The sequence below is a fragment of the Pavona decussata genome, unplaced genomic scaffold, assembly GCF_977016875.1.
Source record: "Pavona decussata unplaced genomic scaffold, jaPavDecu1.1 SCAFFOLD_48, whole genome shotgun sequence".
Lineage (NCBI taxonomy): Eukaryota > Metazoa > Cnidaria > Anthozoa > Scleractinia > Agariciidae > Pavona > Pavona decussata.
In genome coordinates, this window is record NW_028145470.1 from 2912438 (window position 1) to 2932914 (window position 20477).

Consider the following 20477-nt stretch of genomic DNA (forward strand, 5'->3'; position numbering starts at 1 on the left):
ATTTCTTCCCTGATTGAACCAATTCTCCTAAGCTATCCTTGGACACCAGCTTAAATATGAAGTCTACTGGAGTTAAATGACATTATCTCGTCAGCCTATTTCATCATTTCTTCTCAACAGGAAGAGATGTTATATTCCTTCATTGCACAGTCACCTCTTCGTCTCTATTTTGATTAAAGCTATCCTTGGACGTTCAAAGGATTAAATATGTAGTCTATTAGTGTTGAATAGCATTCTCTCGTTCGCCAAATCTCAGTATCTTTTCTTTTCTGATAGCCATCCTTCGTTGGCAATCCCTTCTTCGCCAGGTTTAGTTCCAATGGCATACCTTGGATGCCTTCTCGCTCAAATCCTCTTTATTATTGGCTACCAACATTCACTCCGCCAACTATCTTCCCTCCTCTCCAAGGCGTTATTTCTTGATTTACTCCACGGGTTTTCGTTCCAGTGGCAGTATGGTCTTCATAGTTCTCTAGTTTCCAATCGATCACAAGACAGACGTTCTGTTCTGACGCACAATGAGTGGATCCAAATCTCAAAATCTACAGAGCTCGTTTTCACCCAATTTTCATATACAAAACCTTTGCCTAACTAATTACCGCTTTGAATACAAAAGTTGTTCAGCGCATGTAAAATACTCTGCCATTAAATAACTTGAATAATGTACTATGTTGAAAATGTCTTCTAGCAGTGTAAGGCAATTTTCACTAATCGTCCACTTGAAATATGCCGTTCTCGTCCATCTTATGCAGTAGGGGGCAGATAATCGGAGATTCAACCTGCAACAAACATAAGTTGAGTTACTGACTGTTCTGTGATAGTACATCATTTTTCAAACTCACAGATCAAAATTATGCAAAAGAGGAAGAGAATGGCCCTATTCTCCAAGTACCTAACAAAGGCTTATAAAAACAGTTATTAAAAACTGGATGATTGTATAATGCAACTCCAGGGATTTGATTGGCTTAGCGGCCATGGTATATGAGCCATTATACCATGCCCGAGAAATAACGACCATTGAATTGTCTTCTGGTTGTTCTGGCAAAGCGAACCCAGCAAGATCTAGCAATACTTCTTGATGCCTGAGGAAGAGCGGTCATTAAATTGTCTTGTTCTAGTGGTCGTTGCAAAATGTTAGTTCAATTGTTATTATTTAGTTATTTCAGTCTATCAGTGACTGTGTTCACAATTCGAAAATATCTGGGCTCGGCTGCGGGCTTTTCCTATCCTTCCTCTCCCCTCCCCTCTCCTCATCCTCTATATTTTTGCTTCTTCTACCTGGAAACTATCGTTCGCTTCGCTCGCCTGCTTGGAAAAGAATCAAATCCTACACAGGCTCGCCTATGACACGATTGTTGCTCTCACCTTTAGAACATATTCACAAGTTTTGGGTTCTGATAGCGATAAGGAAACTTCCTGTGCGTGCTGCGACTCTTTACATCTGCAAAGCAATGAGGCAAAAGCATGGTTAACATCTATTATCTCCTGACAAATGCAAATATAATGTCAATCAAACAGGGCCCAGTTGCTCGAAGCATGGTTAGCGCCAACCCGGGTTAAATGCCATGACAACCTATAGGTTTTAATACCTCTTAACCAATGGTTAGCGCTAACCATGCTTCGAGCAACTCAGCCCTGATGATAAGAATAAACCAATCGCCAACTGAATGATATTGTATTTCATGTATCGCTAACGAAATGGACAGCAATCAATTTGTAAGACTAAGGGAACTGGTCATAACAAGTTTGTTCGAAGAGGACCCACCTTGTGTGGGATAGGGGGATCACCGAAGACACCACCTATCTCATGAACTTTATTGTCTTTAAAATTTGAGTTGACACAAAAATAGTCAGCTAGCAAGAATCAGCATTGCTAGATAAACAAGAAAAGTGAGGTTTGAATCTTCTCACTGTCATTTTTTACTGCTGGATAGAGGGGTGGCTATGCAATAAAGACACCACCTTTTGAGGTTGAGGAAGGGGGGTACAGGGAGAGACCACCATCTATTTTGTGGTTTGGTGGGCCCTATTCGAGTATAGTAGTTTTGACCACTTCCCTAAACGAACAATCTCTTTCCTCTCGGAGTCAAGCTGAGCATGCAATCGTGCAATTTGGATAATAGGAATGTTCTTACGGTTAAATACCTCGAATTTTTTGTTATCCTATTTTTGAACTCCTACACGTTCATCTTACAAATATTCAAAATAGATCGTTACTTTTTCTGTTTGGAATGGAAACAAAATTGGTTTACCATAGTTTTAGTCATAATTTAGTGGCGACCTTCACCGTTTGTAACGTCTTACATGGTTGGTCGAGAGGACAAAAGAACGAACAACAGAACAATGTTCCCAACACTAAAAAACAATGCAGCTGCAGGTTATCGGGGTCCAGAGAAAATAGAACTTTTGAAAGATGCAGGTCTGCTGATAATTTAAAACCGGAGGCGTCTATTACATGTAAATAGACAGATAATATCCCACAAACGTGCACTGTCTTGTCAAAATCGCTGTAAAGTTGATTTTAAACAAACAATGAAAGAAAAATGTAAGACCGAAACGGTTTTTAAGGTTACCGTATACCTTTAGAGGTGTCTCGCGTCCAAGCGATGTACCTCGTCCGGTTTAAACTGTAGATACCTGAACCCTTACATCAAATTAATGCTTATAGAGCTGGCTATCAAACTATCCCACGAATTTGGAAATAAAATGAATTGCCGAATGTTTAGCACTGTTTTCTCGAATCAATTTTTTCACTTGGAGGAGACACTTTAAAGAGCTAAAACAGATAAACTCAAAGGGAATTTGTTCGTTTGCCTTCCAATTTGGACAGTAGCTAGTTGAACATATAAAGAACAAAACGTGTTGAGCAACTTAAATTAGCGAAAAATAAAATTCGCTTTGACTAGTAGCTCTCAAAAGGTAATTCGGACGCTCGCATTTAGAGGTCGTGAAAAATTCGACAATTCATTTTATTTCAAAATCAGTTCTTGGTATAGTTTGATAGCCAGCTCTATTTAATTTGATATGGGGGTTTAGGCATCTACAGTTTAAACTGGACGCGCTACATCGCTTGGACGCGAGACACCTCTAAAGGTATACGGTAACCTTAAGAAAGAAGAGATCATACTTTAATCTAACTTGAACGGTTCTTGGTTGTCCTGTGACGTCACAAGTATCCCCGCCAGTGTAGAAGTGATCTGTATAGCTGAAAAACAACAACAACAAAAAGGATATTTCTTGAGTTCACAGGGCAGCAGCACAGAGGCAGTGCAGACGGCTATGCAGGCAAGAATAACGTTAAAGAGCTTTAGCAACGACGAAGCAGGGTCCGAGATTAACTTTTTTAGGCAGGCGCCAAGTGGCGACTGAATTTTTTTTTTCAGTCGCCATATGGAAAAATGTGGTCGCCAAAAAGTGTCAATAAAATTTTTCCTTCGCAGCGAAACACAAACCAAAATATTTGGTTGCCAGATGGAAAATTCTAGTCGCCAATTTTTCCTTTAAGAATCAGAACGAAGAGAACACGTTTGGGGCTGCAATGGCACACCTACCACTGAAAAACCACAACGAACGGATCGAATTCCGGCTATATACGCAGTTTCATAAGACTGCCAAATGTTTCAAGTCAACTTAATATCTTCTGTTGTCTCAACCTTTTGGAGAAGAAATAACCAGATTGAAAAACTGCCGTTTGGTTCTTTGTTCTGTGTTCAAAACGATCTTTCCTTTTCGCGTTCTGTCAAGACGATCGACGGATCGCCATATTGCTCGCACCAGGCCACAACCGTGCAGCATTTCTGCGAATCTTTGCCGCCTTTTTTTTTTTCAACGACTGCTCGAGCTGTGAAACGTGATAGATTTATAATAACAGGAAAATTGGTTTTATACTTCAAAAGCATACCTGTCAACCCCCGGAGTACAAAAATCTGGAGACGTCTAGAAATCTGTTCTATTTGTTCCGCGGTCCCGTGTGCTCTACCCGGGAGACCGGGAGATTTGATATAAAACTTGGAGACTCCCGGGAAAACCGGGAGAGTTGGCAGGTATGCAAAAGCAGTAATAAGGTAACAAGTAAGTGACCAATTTGCGGGCGGCTTTGAATTTTATTTTCTCGCGATTTGGCTGAAAATCAAAGTTATGGTTTGTATAATGATCGTGGCATGAAATAGTTAATCGCCCGCTGGCGACCAGTTGTGAAATTCTGGTCGCCAGTGCAAACTTTTTAGTCGCATTGGCGACCAGGAAAGCGCAATTTCGGACCCTGCGAAGGCAGCGAAAACGTCACTATTAAAATGAATTCGCGTTTTTACTGAACAAACGTTGTCGCGATTATTCCGACTCGCTTTAAATGTCAAGTGTAGTTGAAATTTTCTGGAGTTGAATTCTTGGACTGAGACCGCACCCAAGTTTAGAAAGAGAAAGAAAAATTTGTCGACGTGTGTTTACAGCCTTCAAACAACATCCCTCCAGGAAATTTCACGCCCTAGTCGTGCAGTGACGGCAAAGAAATGTACCAAAAAGTGTGATGCGCGTGCAGAGTTGTTGTTTTGGTTAGTTAAGCCTATTGCTTTTTTGACGTTCTCGTTCCCGTCGCCGTAGTCGTTGCTAAAGCTCCCTGTTATCTGTGCTCCAATGGCTTGTCTCTGAAGTTTAAATTCACAACATCTGCTGTGATTAGTAAATAATTTCTTACTCTTTTGCGTTTCCCAGCTTGTTCTTTTTCCACTTGATATGAGCCTAAAACAAAAACGACACAGCGATCAGGATCATATTTCTCCTTGTAACATCAATGCTTATTCAACCCCTAAGGTCATGAGAATTAAGGACATGGTCACCCAAGGTGAATTTCCTTGGCATTTTAATAGCTTCTCCCAAGTACTTTTATAAGAAAAGTATGGAGACAAGACAGGAGAATTTGTTCTGTGATATGAGGGGTTAAAGGGTTAAAACTGACGACATAGGAACCAATTTTCCCTGTTAGAAAATTCGTAGATGACATTTTATTTCCCTAAAGATAGTTTTCCACCACAATCAAACCCGAATTTCTGATCGCACGAAGGCCTCTCAGACAGATAATGGAAACTAACTTGGTAATCGTGCTTCAAAAATTCGTTCCTCATGTTCGGCAATTTGGATTTAAGAGTATAAACTTTTTTCTTATTTACAAGTTAGAAACAAGTGACATTCATTATTTTTTAATTCTAGAAAGTTTTTGATAAGCAGCACCTCAGGCAAACACACAACTTAATTATTCTATTTAAGCTGTACCTCTTTATCCCATTTGCCAAGAAGAATGTCTATATTGGGGCCGGAATCCTGAAAAAACAAACAACAAATAAACAAACAAAATGAACAGGGTTTTAAGCATAAATACAGCTACATTGTAGCCCGCCATTTTGATCCCAAAATGTTACTTCAAATTACAGTCAACTCTCACCTTGCTGACACCTCGCTATTACGGACACCGCGATAAGACGGACAGCAACTAAATCCCCGGCAAAAATAGATTACAGACATTTGACTCAAATAAATTTCCGCTTCTACGGACTCTCTGTATGAAGAACACAAACTAGCAGTCCCAAGTGTCCACAATAAAGGGAGTTGACTGCATTTGTGAATACAATGGCAAAATATTAGATTACTGCATGCATGACCTTTTTTTCTAATGATAGTTCGGTAATCCGTTTGACGTGCAACTTACCTCCTCATGAAACTGCATAACTTGCTTTCCGTAACAAAACCGATACTTCCACCATGAACCAGAGCTTCCCTGTAACCATAAAGCAAGGACACTTGTTATGAAAATAAATGAATCACCTTAACCCTTTAAGCCCTAACAGTGATCAGCAACAAATTTCTCCTTGTAATATCAATGCTTATTCAACCCCTGAGGTCATGAGAATTAAGGATATGATCACCCAAGGTGAATTTTCTAGATAATTTAAATTCAATAACTTCTCCCCAGTACTTTTATAAGAAAAGTAAGGGGACAAGATAGGAGAATTTGATCTTTGATATTAGGGTTTAAAGGCTTGATGAACTCTTTTAATCCATAATTTAAGTTCTTGGCAGCTATTTCTATATAAAGGACACAACAGTAATGCGCAAATTTGGCTGGCAGCCGACTAATCTTGGTGTAAGGGGAACCAGGTGTGGAGCTCTCCTGGGAGAAAAGGTACTTTTTCCTCCCTCTCCCCAATCCCTCCTCGTTCACTTTTCTATGTGTAAAGTTTTACCGTCACTTTGCGCGCGTGATGAGGAAAAAAGTTTGACTGCTCGCCGTCTAAGTAACTAGCTGAGCCGCTGTGTTTTGTATGATGGTGGTACTAGAGAATAATTCATCAATTGGTTATAAATTTACACTGACCCCAACAAGGCAGTACTCCCCATGAAGGAAGGCTGATGTTAACAAGTCATCTGGCTGAGGGGGAATGTTTCTGTACTCATCACTTGGAACTTCACTGGTGTAATCATCTGCAGCCTGGATTGAAAAAATAATCCACACAAAAAAGAATTACAAACCAAAAATGAACAGTACACCCACACCCTTCAAGAGCTCTATTTTCACTGGACCCTTATAACATGGAGCTGCATTGTTTTGTAAGGCTGGGAGCCCAGTGACTCCAGCTTAAAGAGACTAGGAAGCTGTGATGCCCGGGGGAGGGGGGGGGTACTCCCTTATATGGGCTATATAGGTATGTGCGGCGCCAAAGGGTATGGTTTTTCGGCTGTTTTGGTCATAAATAGGGTATCGCTTTTAACCATTTTGGCAATAGATAGCGTATAGATTTTTGCACTCCAGTTCTGGGTTCGATTTTTTTTAGAAGAAGCTACTTCAGGTCATAAATAGGGTAGGGAAAATCGCAGATTTTGGTCATGAATAGGGAAAGGGTTTTGGGAAGCGGGCCGCACACCCCTACCCAATTTTTTTTGGAGTACCCCCCCCCCCCCCCAGGCTGTGATGATCTCATAATGATAATGATAACGATAATGATGATTCACCATACCTCTTTTGGCATGAATTTATCCAATGAATATTGTTCTTCCATAAGTTCCATATAACTTCGAGGTGCTCTACAAGTCAAAACAGGACTTACAACATAAATAACTATTTTAAGAGTAGAAAGGCATCTGCTTAATTGTCAGTGGTTGCGACTGTTAGTGTAGATAATAATATACAATTAGGTAGAGTTGTTTTATTTTTTGTGTGAAATAATAAAGTTGACTTGAGCTGTAAGTTGGAGGTAAAGGAGTCGGCGTGGGGGTGGGGGGTTAGGATTTGATGAGGAGTGGGGTACAAACTCCTGCTTTCCATTCCCTTCAATCCCGTCTTAATCTTAATTGCCCCCAGTCTCTTTGCACTTTTCTATTATAATTAATTACAGCATATTATGCAATAATGCAAGGAAAAATGAACACTCACTTTGGTGATCCATCTAAAGAGTGGCAACTGATGTGATGTATTGGTTTCTCACGATACCTGAAAGACAAAGAAACAGTTACCTATCTATTCTTTAAATATGATTTATATTATGTCAATGAGCGACATGTAAATGTAGTGCCAGGTATGTACAATTACAAATGTATTGGCCAAGTCACTTTACATGTAATTTGCTCATTAATGGACTGAAATGGTGAAGGTGAGGTTTGCAAACTTGTCAGAAAGAACAAGACCTATAGTTTCCCAATAGACCGAAGAGGCAAGTCCTATAAAGATTTCATCATTGTTTTCTCTCTTACAAAGATGCTGGCAACAAAGTTTATCTCTGTATTTTACAGTCTGCAGTCTACGGCAAGCATCAACAGTATTTCCAAGAGTGAAATGAACCTTGAAATTCCTCTTTGTAATGACCGGCATTTGAATGACAACTTAAAGATTTCTCTGGAAATCTTTCTAAAAAAAGACACAATTACTGGAAAAAATTATTCAAAACTGACTTGGGAAAGAACTGTTATTTTTGAAATACTTAACACCGTAATGTAAAGGAAAATTCATAGCTTTATATACCATCAATAAACTAGGGAAATTTCCATGGGAAATCTCACTGGTGATGTCTCAAAACTGACAAGTACTGTACTTTAGTAAATTTCAAAGCTCCATTCAAATTTCAAAAATACTGATAACTCAAGATGTAGATTGACTATAATATTATTTTTGACAGTAATGACAGTAATGACAGTAATGATAAAGTAAACTACTAACATGTAGGCTGGATTTGCACAAAGAAGTGGTGTGAAGACTTCCAACTCATACTGGCAGGTCTGTACCTCCTTGACAGAAATGACCTGTTGAAAAAATGAAACAATAATTATTAAAGGTGACTTAAAATAAATTGAGATCTCTGCATTGAACTATGCAAAGAGAGAGGCCATAAAAGCCTGATGAGCTTTACAAGATAATTTTTTAGAAAAGTTGCAGGCAGCTCGACAGGAGAACTATTCTTGTTGAGGTCACCTGTTTGTCCCAATTGCTCAGACATGCCATGTTGAATGCTATGCCTTTCTCACTTCTTTATGTGCCATAAATTTAATTTTGGTTTGATGTCAAATACTGGTATAATATTGTAATGTACGTGAAATGCAAAGTTCATCATATAGTTGAATTATTTACATTTAACTACAGAACACAACCTTGGAGCCAAGCAGTTTATTATTACAAGCTACAAAGGCACTATAACATGTACCACTGAACTGACAATGAAACTCCAACATCTTAAGGTAACGAATTAAAGAGCTTGACCGCAGTAACATCCAGCGTGTAATTGACTAACATGTGACAGCTTGAAAGCTAAAATAACAGCAGTGATGCCACAACAATTCTCAATCCTTACAAAATTAATTCTGTGAATTTTGGAATCTGGTTGTGAAGATACGGATGACATGGTAGTGTGCGTTTAAATGATATAAAACAGCTGGATTTGTGTTATACAATGTTCTGCAAAATACATATTAATTATTAACAATATTTAAAATTAATGTTATCAGCGCGTGAGGGTTCATCCTCTTTTGGGCTTTCCATGATAAAGCCTTCGCATTTTACAGTGTCAAAAACCGCAGTGTTTCTCTCTACTGAGTGAAAATCTGTTTCTCTGTTCCTTTTCATTTATTAAAATTGTTCATCTTCTTCCTTTTTATTCCCTAAAAGAATGCTTTCTTAGATATTACATTTATTTCCATGAACATCATTTCAGATGACTTTCCGTGACCCACAATTAAAATCCACGGCTTACCAGGCCTGGAAAGCAAAATTACAGAGTACCATGACTGTATAGATTTTCCATGACCCATACTAAGCCTGTTAATTTATTTGTGAGGTTGCACTGGCTGACAAAGAAACTCTCAGACAGTCCTTTACAATAATAATTATTATAGTGTGATCTGGAAAAAAATGCACTTAGGGAAACAATATTAAGTAAGTCAAATATCATCTCACCTCATGAGCTGACCTTGGATTACACATGTAAAGAACACTTGTCCTTCGTGGTTTGTTGCCCAGTAAATCACAAGGGGTGCCATTATCCATCACCACTTTATAATAAGGAAATTCATGTCCATGGATTTTACGAGTAGGAACCTGTGCAATACAAAGTAATATAGGCAAAAATTTATTATGATTGGTCAATTAATCATCAATAATAATAGGACAAACAGATTCTGTAATCTTAATTTAAGTTGTCCTCGCTACAAGAGATGTTCTGAAGGTGGCCAGACTTTCAATGTAAGTGTCATCAAAAAATGGAATGTGCTTAAATGTACATGTAACTGATGCCAACTTCAAACAGAGTCCAAGAGCTTAAAATTTAACACTTTCACTTCTTGATCATTTCTCTTCTCGTCTTCAAAAATATTTCACTCATGAAAGATTTTTCAACACTCGAGGAGAAATTTTGTATCTCCACATGGTCATGTAATACTCTCTATATCTTTAATATAGTTCTGAGACATATTTTTTACTGATTTTTCATTATTGTACCCTGAAAACAACAAAGTACATGTACACTACATTCCAGCAAAAACTAACTAAAGGAAGCAACTTGACCATACACTCTTCTCAGGATCGGTGTCTTCTGTTGGAGGCTGGTCAATTGGTTTAGCTTCACCTGGAGATGAAAACACAACATCTTTTAAAAGGGTTAACGAGGCTATTCACATAAGACTTCACCCTGACAATATCAACATGGATAATGGAATTGAAATTCCAGAAGCATGGACAAACGATTAAACTCAGCTATCATAATGATTTTTTTTTTTAAAACCACGATGACAAACACCTTTCATAACATCTTTTAGTTACACACTGGAGAAAGCACACCATGGCTGGACTGGAGCACCATTACTTTTTTTACCATAACTGTCAAAATTCCCGTGGCTGATTAGCTCATAGCTATTGTGTATAAGAGTACAGACAATAAAAATGACATCAGATGTTACGCACGGGCTTTCTTAACGGAAAATAAAGCTGGTTCCGCTTGTAGTTTTTCCATGTCATTGTAAAAAAACCAATCAACAGCAGTTTTCTATAGTCTTATAGACCATAAAATGATGCCATAAAATGTCCAAAACTTGGGAATGAAACCACTCGCCTGCAGCTTGTGGTTCCACTTGAGTTTTGAACATTTTTGGACATCATTTTCTGGTCTATAAGAGTATACTGAGGCCATTGATAGAAAACTGCGGTCGATTTGCTAAACAGAATAAACAAAGAATTGACTGAGCTGACTCTGCTGAATGAGTTACCTACATGTACAGTACAAATATTTGGTAATATCAACTGAGTTAAGCCCTAACAGTGATCAGCATCAAATTTCTCCTTGTAATATCAATGCTTATTCAACCCATGAGGTCATGAGAATTAAGGACATGATCACCCAAGGTGAATGTTCTTGATCTTTTCATAACTTCTCCTCAGTACTTTAATTTATAAGAAAAGTATGGAGACAAGATAGGAGAATTTGTTCTTTGATATTAGGGGTTAAAGGGTTAATAACCAAGGTATAAAATTTGTCCACAGTAAAGAGTTAGCACTCAAACAGAATGAACAGAGAAAATTAATGACTAAAACTCTGCACAATGAGTAACGTACATGAATGTACAGTAGAAAAATTTGGTTTATCAACAGAGTTGATAACCAAAGATAATTTGGTCGCAGTAAAGAGATTTGAGAGCTGACGTTTTGATTGCTAACCTCTTGTTCCATGACGAAGGGCTAGCACTCAAACAGAACAAACAAAGAATTGACTGAAACACACAGGACAAATACTTGCTTTTATATCATAGCGCATGTGTATCCTAATCTTATTCCTATTGGCGTCATCATGGTACATTTCTCAACAAACGCACGGCCATGCGTCCATCCGATGGCATGTGCAAGTCAGATGGAGGAAGCATGCGCACGCTATGTTATAAAAAACATTTTACAGAGAGACAACACCATAAAAATGAATGTTTATAAGAGCTTGTTGAAGCTTAATAAAACGTTAAGACTAAACAGATATGAGGAACCACTTTCACCTTTCTGTTTGTACAGAAAATTTTGTAATAATACTCAGGAACAAAACCTGTTTTCCAGGAATCATTTACTTTATTTTCACTATGTTATAAAAGAATTGGTTCATGCTTTTAGCTGTGCGTATACTGAGTAATGGATGCACTTGGGAAGTTTGGAGAGCACTCAAGAAGCTAAAGTTGCTCTCGGCTTAACTCTTACGCTTCTCTCATGCTCTCCAAACTTCCTGCATGCATCCATAACTCGATATATGTACGCTAAGCATGAACCAATTCTTAATAATCAACTGAGCTCACAATATAAGGTAATTTGGCCACCGCATAAAGAGATTAGAAAGCTGTTTTTTTTTTATTGCTAGCCCTTTGCTGCAGTGAACATTTCAGTTGCTGCTGTAACCTTCTTCAGCTAAGAATGTAAAATAATGACTAATGACGTCTCTGGTGTTATGTGAAGACAAACTAAAAATAATCAATAAATGTTAATTGTCACATTTATTGTATAGTTTTAATTTTTATTCCTATGACACCAGAACCTTTTTTTCATAATATTCCATACAGTGATACTCTATAAGTAAAACAAACCAACCTTCATCCACTGGGTGTATCACTTTTGGCGCAAGTTTCCCGAGGTAATATTCCTGTGTCTTAAGACTCTAAACAAAAAACATATAAATATGAGGTGTTTATCATTAATGATTTAAAAAGCTAGAAGATTGGTCAAGTTTTTGTTTTTAGCAAGTTTATGAATCAAGCCAGAAGTAAAGTTTAAAAATATTTTTCTACAGTCAAGTCTCCTACATCTAAGCATGTACAATATACCAAATGAATGTAAAGTGGAACCCTGATTTAATGAAGTGCCGAGGAACTAGGGAAATTGATTCGTAATATCAACGGTTTGTTATATCAAGGATCTGCCCCATACATTTTAAAAGGCCCCCGGCTGGAGAATACCTTTAGTTAGTATTACTCAGTTGATTATAGAGATTCTGTTGATCTGATTGGTCCAGGATTGCGTCATGTCCTGCTATAATCTCCTCGCGCAGGAGCACTTATTTTCAAAATGGCCGCTTACAGATTTGTTGATGCTTCTGAGGAAGAAGTAAAATAATAGGATGAAAGAAAATGCAATTCCAAAAGGCACTAAAGATGGGGTGACACTTTTCGAAGGCAAGATATGAAAATTTTGCTAAATGTAATAAAAAAAAACCTTGTCAATTGCAGTGGAAATGTTGTCGATGGCGATGGCTTAAAATGAAAACAACAAATTAAGTTAAACTTGCACAAGATTGAATGATTTTCACCAACAAAACGAATTTAAGACAGAATTTGAAAGCATGGAAGTAAACAAGATGAATAAATGTCTCTCTACCTTTTACGTTTCTGGCAGTGAGAAGAAAAAATGGCAGTTTTTATAATCTGAAAACTAGTTTGTTGTCAGTTTGAGCGGCTCTCAACCACCATCTGTGACAACCGTGTAACTGTTAAGTCAAGCCAATAAAGGATTTAATTCCTACCTGAAGCAGCTAATATCTCCTAGGGCAATTTATAAAAGTCTGTTAACCAGCGAAGCCATCAACAAGAAATAATTATTGTGCGATAAAGTGCTATCACTAACACTAATTTGTGACCCTCGTGTTTTACACCAAACAGCCTGGTTCATCTCCATCTGTTTAGGTAAATGGGTCGGAGAAACCCAACATTCATTCACAGAAGTCAATGCTTCTTCTCAATGAAGCGGCAGTTAAAGAATACTGACATTCTGCTTGAGGCATGTGCACTTTATTTATCAATTGAGCATGTGATTTCGATAGAGCATGTGATCGGCAGACTGCGCGTTTCTGTTCATTGATACGTGACAATTTGAAACAAACAAACAAACAAATCATCATTTTTCGGACGGTTCTTGTTTTTCTCTGATAATCACCTGAGTAATTATACTAAAACAATTATTCACCTCAGGCGCAGTAAATATTTGGTGAATATTCCCTTTAGTCAAATAATTGTAAATATACCAAGAACTTTGTTATAATAGAGATTTGTCAAATCAAGGTTCCACTGTACTTGTTAAATGTGGTTAAAGTTAATGTTCAAATTGTATTATTTATAATAATTGAAACTGAATTGATTGAGTTTTCTGATTGACATAACACAGGAAGTCCAAGACAAGGACTTATTTTCTAAAACTAATGAGAACTTGTACAATTTAGGTTTGTATTATTTAATCTCCATTGCATTGCTGCTGACAATATTAACCTTTTAAGTCCTAACGGTGACCAACATCCAATTTCTCCTTGTAATATCAGTGCTTATTCAACCCCTGTGGTCATAAGAATATTAAGGATATTGATCACCCAAGGTGAATTTTCTAGATAATTTAAATTTAATAACTTCTCCCCAGTACGTTTATAAGAAAAGTATAGGGACAAGACAGGAGAATTTGTTCTTTGATATTAGGGGTTAAAGGGTTAAAACACTTAAGATACAGTGTAACATGTACAAACCGGAACACCAGCTTTCACTTCATGGAACTGCTTAACATGTCTGCCATGACAGAGTTCATATGACCAGTAATGTTCAAGCTGGAGACAGAAATATGCTTTCATTAGACAAGTGAATTTTGTTTTTTGGCACCAAACATTTTAAGGACAGTGTTGTGAGAATATTAATGATAAAAGGCTACATAAGATGTTTTCATGTTTCCACTGAGTAAAACAACATGCTCCAAGGTTTTGCTAAAACTGGAATTTCTTTGTTTTGGATTTAGCTTCCTGTAAATTCTTCAACTTCTCTGGCAATATGGCCAATAAAGCAAAAAATAAAAGTTGCAGTGACAATAAATAAAAAATTAACTGTAGATCTTTAGTTTAGTTGTATATTATTTTTTGGACCAATTTTCTGACTTTATTACAGACAATTTCTCTTTCTCTCAATCTCTGTGCCAGTGAAAGAAAATATTAATTTTGTCCTGCACTGCTGGTGAGCTGTTACTAACAACAACTACATGTAGGTATGTTACTAGCAATGAACCTTTTTACCAAATGAATGATAAATTGGAGTTTTGTTTGTTCTTCATAAAGTGGAAAATCATTTTCACAGATTAACATGTCACATCTACTGAAATAATATTACAGTGCAAATTAAGTTTTCTTAAAAAAAAATCTGTTACAAACTAGGAGATATAAAACAACCCAAAATTCCTCAAAGTCCCTCAAATCTTTAATGAATTATACATTTTTCCTAGATACTCAGAATGTTCCAATATTTTTATGTTTGGAAGCACAAAAATCAGGACAATTCCGATTAAATTGGGATGATTGGCAGATGTAAGCGTACAGGGGTAAAGAATTCAGCTAGGATCTGTTTCTCATAGAGTTTCTAGGTCTAATAACATTTTTATCAAGTGAACAGACATTTAATAATATTGCTAAGACCTACCCGGTAAACACACTCTCCTCTTATCACAAGCGATTTTAAAAGTTCCTCAGGATCTGGGCCTTCACCTAAATTACTGTCCTATAAATAGAAAAGGGACATTTCATATACTGTTGATTAAATCGAGGTAAAAGTGCAATTGGCAGAAAACTACCTTAAGTTTCTAAAAGGCTGGCCTTAATTAATCTTTAAAAAGTCATACTTTGGGCCTACAGTGTATATTGTAGTAATACACATAATAATAATTAACGCCTACATCGCAAATGGAAGTTGGGTACCCAGGAGCCAGGGGGATGGTACTGCCAACCCAAACCCAGGTAGGTAGAACACCCCATAAGCCTGCCCTACCCACAGCCCAGCCATGAGCCCCACCCGCCATGCCGAAGTACCTCCGGGTTGGAACATCCTAGAGCAATGGAAGGCTAATGGCCACGGAGACATAGCCCCCAAGGGACCAGACCTGAGGCACATGTACCCAACCCCAAGTGAAGAGATGCACAAGCCCCACCTGCTAACAATTTAATAATAATGATAATAATAATAATAATAATAATAATAATAATAATAATAATAATAATAATAACTTTAATACACTTTAGGGCTAAAATGATTTCAAACTACTTTTATTTCCCCAGTTTGTCCTTGACATGTTATGTGCGCAGGCACTGAGAGGGACATTGTTCTAACTCATTGGTGCCCAAAGAGCTATTGTTTCACTTTGTGCCCACCTTCTTGTTTACTGTTTCACAGGTACAGTACATGTAGGCATGGGGAAAAAGTGAGAGAACTGACAAAATCCTGTTCAGACCAGCACCCGAGTACTACACTTTGAGGTGCCCCAGAGATTTTTTGCTCCTGACAGCGCACGAAAAAGGCAAAGTTAACGTTAGACCAGTCCCCTAATGCCTAAGAACCAGAAGTGGGAACCTAGTATGAACAGGGACTAATAGTATAACTCTAGCCCAAACGATCTGATGTTAGTCTCCTCATAACTCCAGCAGGATGTCTCTAGTACCCATTTATACACCTGGATGTGAAGAGAGACAATGTGGAACTAAGTTTCTTGTCTAACGAAGCAACATCACACTAGAGAGACCAATCTACATTGTAGCTTCAAACCATCATCCCTACAATCTTGTGTCAGAACCTGGGAAGGAGGTACTCCCCTATAATATTTATTATTAGTGGTATGTGGGGCACCAAAGGGTATACTGTATGTTTTTTGTGACATTTTGGTGTGAGATATTGTATAGATTTTACATGTAACATTTTGGTCTGAAAGTCTGAAAACAGGTATGAATTTTACTGAAATGTATAATTTAGGCCCCAGTAGTTCAAAGAGCGGATAACTTTATCTACTGGATAATTCACTATCCAGCGGATAAAATGTACTCCACTTAACACTTTTGGCAAGTTTTCCACACAATCCCATACTTAAATTTGACACATGCTTCTACCCTATCCACAAATTATGGGACTATCAGGGAAATACTGCACACATTTTATTTGCCAGAGAGCGACCTGTCCAGTGGATAAAATTATCCACTCTTTGAACAACTGGAGCCAAGCCTTAAAAGGGTATGGTAAAGTAACATACCCGGTAATTATTTTGATCTCAAATACAGTGTAGGGTCAGGGTTTGGTGACCTGCGTGAGCTGCACAGCCCCACCAAAGATTCTTAAATCCTTTGTAGTTCAGCAGTAATTTCAAGGCAGTCATTCCCACAGTATGAGAGAAACACCATGAACATTTGACTCTGTGGTTAGTTTTCTGTAGAAGTGAACCTTAGCTGAGTTTGGCATATTGATTACTAAGTTATCCTGATGTCACACTGTAGCGGTCTCGTCACCGAGACTTTCCAGTTGCTAAAAAGGCACCCCACAGGTGAGAAAAGTTAGTTTTCCACCTGACTGGGTCCCATGAAAATAGACGTTGAGAAAGCCACAAGAAGTACAATAAAATTGTAATTAATATCTTTTCTGTCAAAGATCAAGAGACTTAAGGTGAACTACAGAGAAATGAGAAATATTACCTCTTGAGGCAATTCTTTCTTTGGTAATATACACTTGTATTTTTCATTGTCTTTGGTGATCATCACTATTGATTCTCTACTGTTTGTCAAATCCCCTTCATTCTGAAAAAGAAGAAGGTTTCATTTATGCTCACTGTCACTTACTAGTTGAGGCTGAACTAGGAAATAATATTTGCTATAATTACAGTAGAACCCCGGTAACTCAAACTCTGAAGGGAAACCAAAAACTTTTCGAGTTAGCGTGGTTTCGAGTTATCGCGGTTTCGAGTTATCGGGGTCGATTAAAATATTCAATTTTCCAGGTTAATAATTAATAGTTTATTGATTTTCAGCACTTTGGTATACAATACAGTGCAAATTAAACTTACTTCAGGAGAAACTAATACATTTTGTAACAACTGTAACGATTATGCATTCTTACGACAATGCAATACTGTGAATGTAACTTAGAATTCGATCACACGATAAGAAAAGCTAATGGTATATCTCAATGGCATCCGTGAGGAGTTATAAGAACCAGAAATTCGAGTTATCGGGGTAAATTTTGATCAAGGGAAACGAGATTTAGTTTGAGTTAGCGGGTTTTCGAGTTATCCAAGTTCGAGTTGACCGAGTAAAAATGACTGAAAAGTTGGGTCAAATCCAAGGGAATTGAGACTCAGTTCGAGTTAGCGGGGGAGTTCGAGTCATCCGAGTTCAAGTTACTGGGGTTCTACTGTATTATTGGAAGGTATATTACTGAAATATCATTGAAATTTTATTAGAAGGTAGCTATTTAACACAGCTGTGTTTACCGCAAGGTTAATTATACTGTCTTACTTGCTCAGCTGTATAAATAATAATAATAATTATTATTGCATTTGGTTGGCAAATGGCTTGTCTGTCAGGCAAGTCAACTTTATTGTGAACTCCAGAAAAAGATCATTGAAATGTGCCCTAATGCAATCATTTTAAGGACAGAGCCTACTAATACCAAGTATTTTTGTGTGGTTTATGACTATGCAGAAAGAGCAGATCTTAGCAAGGGCTACTGGAATCCAAAAAGAAAATTATTAGGGGTAACCACACATTTATAAACTGCACAAAAATATAGCTTTTTTTAGCAGGCACCGCCAGTAGAAACCTGACTTTCTCAGACCATGTGCAGTAGCAAAAGTGGGCACTGTCCTAAAAACAAAAGTATGGTGATATTTACAAGTCAAGGAAATTAAAATTGAAGGGGTGCATGGAAAGAGGCCCTAGGTGACTGTTGATGTTAGGTCAAATTCTCCTTTTGTTCAATAAGCAAATGCAAGGCAATTTGGAAGGAGAATGTAGCAATTTATCAGAAGTCACTTAGGCCTTTTTTCCAGGCACCCCTTCAATTATTATATTAAAATGCTTAAACCTCTTTCATCCAAACTCTTTTATTTTCTTTACTGCAATTTTAAATTGTTTGAGTGTGAAATAACTACTTTCGACAGTAAAGCAGGATTTCAATTAAAGACAGTGCCTACTGATACTGAGGTAATTTGCACAGTTCACGACTATGCAGGAAAAGTATAGTGCTGCTTTCAAATTGAAGCTTAATAACCTGAATCTGAAGTGTGTGATTACCCCCAATTTCTTTTTGGATTCCATTTAAGCCCCTGCTAAGATCTGCTTTTCCTGCGTAGTCATAAACCATGAGCATTCAACTCCAGTACCTCCTTTATGTCATTAATATTGTCTAATATTAATATTAATTTAAACAACCTGTCATCTCTATATAAACTGAATACTAAATAGAGGCAGCTAGCTCACACATAATTTGACTTTTAATAGCATTCGAATTTGTTAGGTTGGAAGTGGTTTACAAATTCGTTTTTAATTTTAATTTAAAGCTTACAGTATATACTTGCGCTTTCAATACTAATAATAAACCTTAAAAGCGTTGACAGATGGACCCAAATTTTCGAGTTTCTATACAAGCCATAAAGCAGAAAATACTGAGATAAAAAATTTCATCTCCAAAAAGCTACAATAGGCCATTTTACAGTTGTGTGCTAAGTGACCTGGCCTTGGATTGTAAGTGAGGCTGGGGGTGACCTTGTTTTGTTACAAACCTCGCTGCTTTTCATATGTAGATCATACTCTTCTTATGCTAACTAGTTTGCATTTACATATGAAAAGCAGTGAGGTTTGTATCAAAACAAGGTCACCCCCAGCCTCGCTTCCAATCCAAGGCCAGGTCACTAAGCACACAACTGTAAAATGGCCTATTAAGCTTTGCAGCAACGGTGTAAATCATGACTGGAATGTTTTTTTAGCAAAGATAACGTGTAAAAACAACTTATAAGTTTAACTTAATTTAGTAAGAAATTCCACATTTTAGTCTTAAAGTTCACGATCGGATGTAGCTTTAATTATCTGAGCTGTTTGCAGCTTAGCTGCAATGTTCAAGGTAAATTATGTAAGCTTAATTACTATACTCCATTCTATACACACACAATGAATGAGTTCAGCATATTTTTTCATACTCACAGGAGTAACTTGCCCTTCGCTTAATGTTACAGGACCTCCCCAGTTAATATCATATTGACCATCGTCGAAAGGATTAAAACATCTAGCGCAGATGAACAGAGAAAGTAAAGGAAATATTCTTGAGTCAATAACACGCCACATCGCTGCAAGAGGAACTTCCGAGCTATGTTTTTGCCGCTACGTGTCGGCCAAGCGAGGCTCTAGTGCCCAGGTCCCTTCAAGGTTGGAATGCACCGTGCCGAAAAAGATGGAGACTGGTAAAGTTACCCGTAATCCCCCAAAACGCTCATAAAACGTTTTTTTAAAACGTTGAAAAACGCGCAGAAAAGTTCACAAAACTTAAGGACGCTTACGCTTCAACCTAACATACAAGTACACAATGTTGTTAGTACAGGGACGAATTTCGTAAAAATAAGACTTTCCACATGCTTATTGGCTGTGTTAGTTTCGCAAGTTTTCCATACCGTGGATTCATTTGTATCTTCCGTTCTATCAATTCTATCTGTCTTTCTTTTCTTTCTTTCTTTCTTTCTTTCTTTCTTTCTTTCTTTCTTTCTTTCTTTCTTTCTTTCTTTCTTTCTTTCTTTCTTTCTTTCTTTCTTTCTTTCTTTCTTTAAAGTCTTTAAAACTTTAAAACTTGAATTGACCCGCAACACAACACATTCGTATTTTATTGCCCAGTAATAGCAAGTTTTTGTTTTGATTGTTTGTTTCTTTTGTACGAATTTGCCAATACAATCCCATAAAAGAGTTTAGCTCTAGGCAACTGAACAGAAACAGGGCGTGAGCTTACACTTCGTCCTTCCCATTTGCCGAGTCAACTCCGACCCACCTTCTGAGACGAATTCATATTAGAATAGTAGAAACCGTCCCAAACAGAATCCATCTAACAAAATACCTTCTTACAGTGGAACTCCGCTCTACGGGCACCCGGATATTACGGACAGTTTCGTTTGTCCCAACAAAAAGCTCATGTATTTTCTCTAAAATTAACCCGCTTATTTC

At 37.5% G+C, this 20477-nt stretch overlaps 1 protein-coding gene across 1 annotated transcript; it reads right to left on the reverse strand.

Moving 5' to 3' along the window:
• Nucleotides 1–448: 448 nt before the first annotated feature.
• On the reverse strand, nt 449–19650 carry LOC146481785 (endoplasmic reticulum lectin 1-like). Its single transcript, XM_085107904.1, has 17 exons — nt 19473–19650; nt 16971–17072; nt 14941–15018; nt 14007–14084; nt 12092–12158; nt 10045–10100; nt 9434–9574; nt 8204–8286; nt 7424–7480; nt 7008–7074; nt 6368–6481; nt 5702–5770; nt 5269–5316; nt 4694–4737; nt 3128–3205; nt 1366–1441; nt 449–779 (listed from the first exon to the last, which is right to left on the reverse strand). Exons 1-17 carry the CDS (start codon nt 19611–19613, stop codon nt 708–710), a joined length of 1371 nt encoding a protein of 456 aa, XP_084964030.1. The 5' UTR covers nt 19614–19650; the 3' UTR covers nt 449–707.
• Between the last annotated feature and the right edge of the window lie 827 nt (nt 19651–20477).

Coding starts and splice junctions, on each gene's coding strand:
- LOC146481785 (XM_085107904.1), bottom strand. CDS start 19,613: ATGTGGCGTGTTATTGACTCAAGAATATTTCCTTTACTTTCTCTGTTC. Junction 15,019..16,970: donor AGAAAGAATTGCCTCAAGAG/GTAATATTTCTC, acceptor TTCTATTTATAG/GACAGTAATTTAGGTGAAGG. Junction 10,101..12,091: donor GATACACCCAGTGGATGAAG/GTTGGTTTGTTT, acceptor TTTCATCTCCAG/GTGAAGCTAAACCAATTGAC.